The 7,981-nt window shown below is 38.0% G+C and overlaps 1 protein-coding gene across 1 annotated transcript; it reads left to right on the top strand.

The window, feature by feature from the left end:
- The first annotated feature begins 286 nt into the window (after positions 1-286).
- LOC115953581 (calcium-transporting ATPase 1, endoplasmic reticulum-type-like) lies at positions 287-6,559 on the top strand. Its single transcript, XM_031071316.1, has 8 exons — positions 287-1,839; positions 2,041-2,137; positions 2,408-2,529; positions 2,783-3,061; positions 3,159-3,536; positions 4,002-4,111; positions 5,081-5,309; positions 5,680-6,559. The coding sequence occupies exons 1-8, from the start codon at positions 418-420 to the stop codon at positions 6,259-6,261; spliced, it is 3,219 nt and encodes a 1,072-aa protein (XP_030927176.1). The 5' UTR covers positions 287-417; the 3' UTR covers positions 6,262-6,559.
- Positions 6,560-7,981: the final 1,422 nt, after the last annotated feature.

The raw sequence follows: 7,981 nt of genomic DNA, 5'->3' as shown, positions 1-7,981 counted from the left end.
ATCACACGGAGGGTTACCAGGAAACTTCCTTAATATTTCTTAATTGGCCCGACAATTCGTTGCCCTCTCCTTTTTAAGTCAAACACACAATGTCACAAACAACCTCAGACTCAGAACCAGTGAGCCCCTCCCCGAAGGCTCGAATCCTATATTTCACTATACACAGAGACAGATTGTGGGAAGCACACTGGAAAAAGCACCCATTTCTCGATTTTTGAGCGTGCCCACTTCGAATCATTGAAAGCTATTATCTTTTTGTCACTTTAAACTATTACTTTAAACACACACAAAAAAAAAAAAAAAAACCATTCGGAGCTCGTTAAAGTGGGGAAGAGCTAAAGCTTAAGTTTTTGAAATCTTTTATAAACTGAAGCTCTAATAAGAGTTTTTGTTGTTCCATAATCTTTGATTTCATCAATGGGGAGAGGAGGAGGAGGAGGACAAGAGAACGGTGCTCGAGAAATCGTTAGTCCTCGACGTACCAATCGACAAGTGTTCCCAGCGTGGGCTAAAGATGTTGCAGAATGTGAAAAACACTTCGGAGTGAACAAAAAAATTGGTCTTCGATCCAATGAAGTAGAGAAGAGGATCTTAACTTATGGCTACAACGACTTGGAGAAGCATGAGTCCCAGTCGATTTGGGCTTTGGTGCTCGACCAGTTCAACGACACTTTGGTTCGAATCCTACTTGTTGCGGCGGTGATTTCCTTTATTCTTGCCTGGTATGATGGCGAGGAGGGAGCTGAGAAGGAAATCACTGCCTTTGTGGAGCCGTTAGTGATTTTCTTGATCCTTATTGTGAACGCGATTGTTGGAGTTTGGCAGGAAAACAATGCGGAAAGGGCACTCGAAGCGCTTAAGGAGATTCAATCCGAGCACGCCGCTGTTATTCGAGATGGCAAGAGGATTGCTAATCTTCCTGCCAAGGAGCTCGTGCCTGGTGATATTGTCGAGCTCAAGGTTGGTGACAAAGTCCCTGCAGATATGCGTGTATTGCAATTGATTAGCTCGACTTTGAGGATCGAACAGGGGTCTCTAACTGGAGAGAGTGCGGCTGTGAATAAGACCACTAAAGCTGTCCCAGAAGACTCTGACATTCAAGGAAAAAGGTGTATGGTTTTTGCTGGAACCACAGTTGTGAATGGGAATTGCGTTTGCTTGGTTACTCAGACTGGAATGGAAACAGAGATTGGGAAAGTGCACGAGCAAATTCAAGAGGCTTCGCTATGCGAAGAAGACACGCCTTTGAAAAAGAAACTCAATGAGTTTGGTGAAACTCTGACAAAAATAATTGGAGTTACGTGTGCGGTTGTGTGGATTATAAATGTGAAGTACTTTCTCACTTGGGATTACAATGAAAATGGGTGGCCTAAGAATTTCAAGTTTTCATTGGAGAAGTGTACTTATTACTTCGAGATTGCCGTGGCATTGGCTGTGGCTGCTATCCCCGAAGGATTACCGGCTGTTATTACAGCGTGTTTGGCACTAGGGACGAGAAAGATGGCTCAGAAGAATGCCCTTGTGAGGAAGCTGCCAAGTGTTGAAACTCTTGGATGTACCACTGTGATTTGTTCTGATAAAACTGGTACATTGACTACTAATCAGATGGCAGTGTCGAAGCTTGTGGCTATGGGGAGCAGTGTTGATAGCTTGCGATCGTTTAAGGTTGATGGCACTACATACAATCCATTTGATGGTAAAATACATGATTGGCCAACTGATTTTGATGCTAATCTTCAAATGATTGCTAAAATCTCTGCTCTATGCAATGATGCTGACATTGCTCAAGCAGAGTATAAGTACATGGCCCATGGCATTCCTACTGAGGCAGCTCTGAAGGTGATTTTATCTGTTTCCTTTTGTTTGCTAATAACTTTTGTGATTGGGATAAATTTTTTTTCTTCTTAAAGTTTATTTTTTGTTGCAAATGGTGTTACTGTATGGTATTAGAATTACTGTTGTATATGCCCCTGCTCTGCAAAAGAAAGTTAAAATTTTTTTGAGATTCTCAATTAATCTGCCCTGCTCTATGCGTTTCAGGTTTTGGTTGAGAAGATGGGCCATCCTGAAGGATCTAAATTTGATGAAGCACCGATGACACCAAAATCTCCTAAATCACCAAAGAATGATGTGCTACGTAAGTAATTGAAACTGGCAAACTTAATTCTAGGAACACAATTTTTTTTAAGAACCGCTGGACCTACCGCGGATACCACTTTTATTGACACTAATCATAGCATGACACATTAAAAATTGTGAAAAAAAGTGTGTATTTGGATTTAATTTTCTTAGTTCTTTACCCCACCATCCACTCTCTAGAAAGGGGAAAAAAGAAAAAGAGAACCTTGATAGTTTGTGCAGTCTGCTGCCATTTTTTTGGGTAAAAAATTATTTTATGAATATTCAGGTTGCTGCCAGCTGTGGAATGAAAATGAACCTCGGATTGCATCTCTTGAGTTTGACCGTGATAGGAAGTCCATGGGTGTTATTGTGAATTCACGTACAGGGAAGAAGTCATTGCTAGTGAAGGTATACTCTCCTTTTCTGCATGTGTGTATAAGTGGGGGTTTAGTATACGGAACATGCAGTTTTAAGTGGTTGCTTGGTGTGTTTAAAACTTAAAATTTTAAAATACAATCAAGAGCTTGTTTAATGTTTCCAAAATTAGACAATGATGTTTAACACAGGCTGATAATTTGCAAATTTTCTCACAACTTTGTTATTCCCTTTGTCAATTGTACAATGATATAGAATTCTAATTTAAAGTGCTTAACTAATGCAGGGTGCTGTAGAAAATGTATTAGAGAGGAGCACTAGGATTCAGTTGCTTGATGGTTCTGTTTTACCACTGGATCAGAATACAAGGAAACTCATTGTAGATGCCCTTCAGGAGATGTCTACTGGTGCATTACGCTGTCTTGGTTTTGCATACAAGGAAGAGCTTGGTGAGTTTGAAACCTACGATGGTGAAGATCACCCAGCCCATGCACTTTTACTTGATCCATCCAATTATCCATCAATTGAGAGTGACCTCATTTTTGTTGGTTTGGCCGGACTGAGGGTGAGTCTTGACATTGCCAATTCCACTTTTCGTACTTAGTTCATCATGTTATTTTAATGGCCTAACCTTGCGTGATTGTTTTTCTAAATCTTCTTAGGATCCTCCTAGGGAAGAGGTTTTCCAAGCAATTAAGGACTGCAGAGCAGCTGGGATTCGTGTTATGGTTATTACAGGAGATAATAAGAATACAGCAGAAGCTGTATGTCAAGAAATTGGCGTATTTGGACCTAATGAAGACATAGTTTCAAAAAGTTTAACAGGAAAACAGTTCATGGAACTGAAAGATCAGAAAGGCCATCTAAGACAAAACTGTGGTCTCCTATTTTCTAGGGCTGAACCAGGGCACAAACAAGAGATTGTGAGGTTGCTGAAAGAGGATGGAGAGGTGGTTGCCATGACCGGTGATGGGGTGAATGATGCACCTGCCTTGAAACTCGCTGATATTGGGATTGCAATGGGCATTTCTGGAACAGAGGTTTTTTTTTTTTTTTTTTTGTTCTTTCTATGTAGTTTATGATTTTCTCAAATCTACATTTTGATGTGCATGACATGTTGATTGGTAAACCTAAATAAAAGGCATAATCAGTGGGAAAGCCAACTCAGTAAAAGAAATCAGCAGGGGAGAAGTGCACAAATATTAATCCTTGAATTACAGTGAGGCCAGAGAGGGCATGCTTATAGAAAATGGAAATCTTCCATTTAATTGTATAGAAAGTAATAAGATGCATTTGACAGACTCGTAACAGTGGGGTACTATTGAACAGGATTTGTGTTACCTATGCACTAGTAGTCAGAACAAGGGAGTATGAATTCAGTATTATGGTTGACTTGTAATGCCAAAACTTTGTTTCCTGGTCAAAATTTGTAACTTGTTATCATCCTGTGTTCCTTGTAAATCACCATTTTTGTATTATAATCATTATTTCTTTCCCTCTTTCAGGTTGCGAAAGAATCTTCAGACATGGTGTTGTCAGATGATAATTTCAGTACAATTGTCTCTGCTGTTGGTGAAGGCAGATCTATCTACAACAACATGAAGGCTTTTATCAGGTTGGTTCTATTTTTGCTTGTTTTTATTATATTTTTATCCATAGCTCTTTGAAGGTTGTACCATAACCTCATTTGCCTTAAGAGATAATTGAAGTTTGGCTTATTTGGTGACCTATTCTATTGATATGAAATAGTCTAAATGATATCATTGTTACTTTGTTTGGAAGCCTGTGAACTTCCTGTGTGTATAGCATACTTACTTTGTTAGGGAATTGTATAGTAAAATTTGTAGTCTCCTTCATATTGATACAGAAAACATGGTTTCCTTCATATTGGCACAGAGAATATAGTGTTTTCTGTGTTATGTCAATGGAATCATTTTGCGTTGGACTTTTATTTTCTCTTCTATTTTGGATAATTGATATATTGCTTAGTAAGCCAACTGCAAAATTTTGGGATTGGGATTAAGGCTTGGAGGTTGTTGATATATTGCTTGGTAGGGAACATGTATTAAGTCATAATAAAATGATTACTAGGTACTATCCTCTCTGGATTTTGCAGATATTTCCTAACTGGGGCTTGGACTAATGTTTTTAACAATTATAAATCCTGTGTTTTGTGGACCTCTGCCTTCTCCTTTGATACGATATTACCTGTTCTACTAATATCTTTTTCATTATCCATACATGTTTTCTGACGTGCATTCTGACTTCTGAGTGAATTTTTAATCTAGTATTTCACCACTGTTTAGCTTATTCATTTTGTATTTGTGTGAACTGAGTCTAACCTTGTTGTTGATAGTGGAATATTATAGGCTAAATAACTTATTGTCAACACTTATGCAAGTCAATTTTGTATAATTATCTAATCCTAGCACACCCAAGATCAGTAGCACTTTGAAAGGCACCCTTAAACTTTGTTTAATATATAAATCTTAGAAACTTCCTTTAAGTCAACTACCATTTTACCCTATTAATTTAGATACTAAGACATGGCAACATGTATTTTTGTGGTTCCACCCTATTTCAGGTACATGATTTCCTCCAACATTGGTGAGGTTGCCTCTATATTTCTAACAGCAGCTTTAGGTGTTCCAGAAGGCCTGCTACCTGTTCAACTTCTGTGGGTCAATCTTGTTACAGATGGGCCACCTGCAACTGCTCTGGGATTTAATCCTCCAGATAAGGATGTAATGAAGAAACCTCCTCGTAGAAGCGATGACTCTCTAATCAGTGCCTGGACTTTATTCCGTTATCTGGTATTTATCCTTTTACTTCTGTTCCAAACTTTCTTTTGATTATTTTTTGATAATTCGATCGTTACAATAACGGGGGAGGGCGGATTCCAACCCTGGTTTTCCTTTATAAAGAGAACAGGTAAACCATTGAGCTATAAGGCTCTTGACTTTTATGTTGATTTCATACTCAAAATTTTAATTGAATGGAAAAATCTTGTTACACACTCAATATTGTACACTTCATACGTATCATATCCAGAATTGCGTTAGTGATATCTACAATAAAATGTGAATAACGACAGTGTGTATGGATGTTGTACACTAGTGAGATTGTGATAATCACTACTTTGATTGAATCTATAATTTATCCACTCTGACTTTTCCTACACAGGTCATTGGGCTGTATGTTGGGATGGCAACAGTTGGTATATTTATCATTTGGTATACTTGTGGTTCCTTCCTGGGCATTGACCTTAGTGGAGATGGTCACACCTTGGTCACATATTCACAACTTACCAATTGGGGGCAGTGCTCAACCTGGACAAATTTTACTGCTTCACCCTTCACAGCAGGCAATCAACTTGTTTCTTTCGATGACCCCTGCGATTATTTCAAAGCTGGGAAAGTGAAAGCCATGACACTCTCACTCTCTGTGTTGGTTTCCATTGAAATGTTCAACTCCCTCAATGCCCTTTCCGAGGATGGAAGCCTGTTAACAATGCCCCCATGGGTCAACCCTTGGCTCCTTTTGGCCATGTCTGTCTCATTTGGCCTGCACTTCTTGATCCTCTATGTCCCATTCCTGTCACACGTATTTGGCATCGTGCCCCTCAACTTGAATGAATGGCTCTTGGTTTTCATAGTTGCATTCCCTGTGATTCTGATTGATGAGGTTCTGAAGTTCATAGGGAGATGTAAAAGTGGGTCTCAAGCATCGACTAGAAAGACGGCAAAAAAACCCAAGTCAGAATGAGACAACTTGTGGAGATACAGTTCATAAAACCCATTTTACAACGAGGATGACCTGGGCCTTGAATAACTGGCTTCACTATAATAATTTTCCTTTCATTTTACTTTCCTTGTTTTTGTACATAAAAGACTCAATTCCCTCCCCTCCACTTTTTGTTGTAAACAAAATATATGCAGCTTCTATATATCTAATCATGTATACCTATAATGTCAGTTGAAGATTTTGGATCTTCTCAATATTAATGAATTGATAAATAAAAAGAAACCAACACATAGATTTGTGGGGTTCGACAGCTTGCTTACATCTATGAGAGCTAGTGGCAAAAAATCTTCCCTATCATCATAAAATGAAGAGTTTACAATGATTTTATAGTGCCTCAAAAGAAACCCCAATCCAATACATCTATGAATTTTTTTCTAACCATATCTCTAGGTGTCATAGAGAGTATTTCACTCCAATTTTTTTTTGCCTAATTAGTCTCATCCATTAACCAATACTCAACATATTTAAAAAAATAGTTTGTGTGAATCAAGTAAACACAAGATACAATGTAAGCAAACAACACATAAGAGTAAACACCCCAAATTTTATTACTTTACCTCACTTAGTCTAAAGTCTAAACACACGGCCACCTAGGCTTAATTAACCCTCTATTTTCTGATTAACCCATTAGACGTACTTCTTGTTGACATAGTTTGCACATGTTCGAGTCCTTAGCAAGCCTTGCTCAATAACCTGGCAGCATGGTTTTCAGAATCCAACCTCAACCCCCCAAGTTATTAAATTAGAGTTAAGGCATACCAAGTTACCAACTACTAGGCTAGCCGACATTGTTGTGACCTTTGTTTTGAAATGATAATAGTTTAATTTTATTCTACCACATCTTATTACCCTTGAATTTGTATTGTTTTCTAAATTTATTTGCTATTTATGAATTATACTTTTCCGTAAGAATGTGCTATTTATAAATTTATTCTTAAAATGATCTAATTTTATATTAGGCTAAAATATTGTTTCATCCTTAAATTTTCAGTAATTTTTTTTTCATCTCTAGACTATTAAAAATGTTACATTTACCAAATCTTAATTTTAAAAGTTATTTTTTCGTCCCTAAACTATTGAAAAACTCAAAAAAGAAAAGAAAAATTCTTTAAAAAAACTTAGGGATGAAAAACAATTTTTTTAAAGTTTAGAGACAAAAACTGAAATTCAAGCAAACTTTAGGGACAAAAACAATATTTTTAACTGTAGGGACACGATTCTTTTGGAGCCCAATAATGATGTTGGGCTCGTACGTGAAAGATCCCTCACAATATGATTTGTAGAGAGTGGGCTTGAAAAGCTTGCCGTTGGTCACGGGGCGATGTTCCGGTCTTGATTTTAGAGGAATTCATGTAGAAAAAGGAGTCGGGTTTGAATATTTAAGCCATATAGCATCGCATCTTATGGGGTTGGGCTCCTCGAACTTGATCCGAGGACCATTAGGGTCTTACCTCGGTTACCCAACGGTGGTTTTTTTTATGATGGCGCATGTGTTGTTAAGGTGTTTTCACCCATGGAGTTTCTTTTTGGAGATCAGATCAGAGCCCCTTTCTAGGTTCACTTACTTCTCCTTTTATACTAGCTTACGTCCGCTGTCCTTCGTCCACGGGTAGGGTCAACCTTTACAAGACTGATATTTGTCCCATCAGTCTAATCCCGGAATTGTTGGGGATGGTTGATA

This window comes from Quercus lobata, chromosome 7, assembly GCF_001633185.2.
Source record: "Quercus lobata isolate SW786 chromosome 7, ValleyOak3.0 Primary Assembly, whole genome shotgun sequence".
Lineage (NCBI taxonomy): Eukaryota > Viridiplantae > Streptophyta > Magnoliopsida > Fagales > Fagaceae > Quercus > Quercus lobata.
This window is presented reverse-complemented; position numbering and strand designations above follow the sequence as displayed.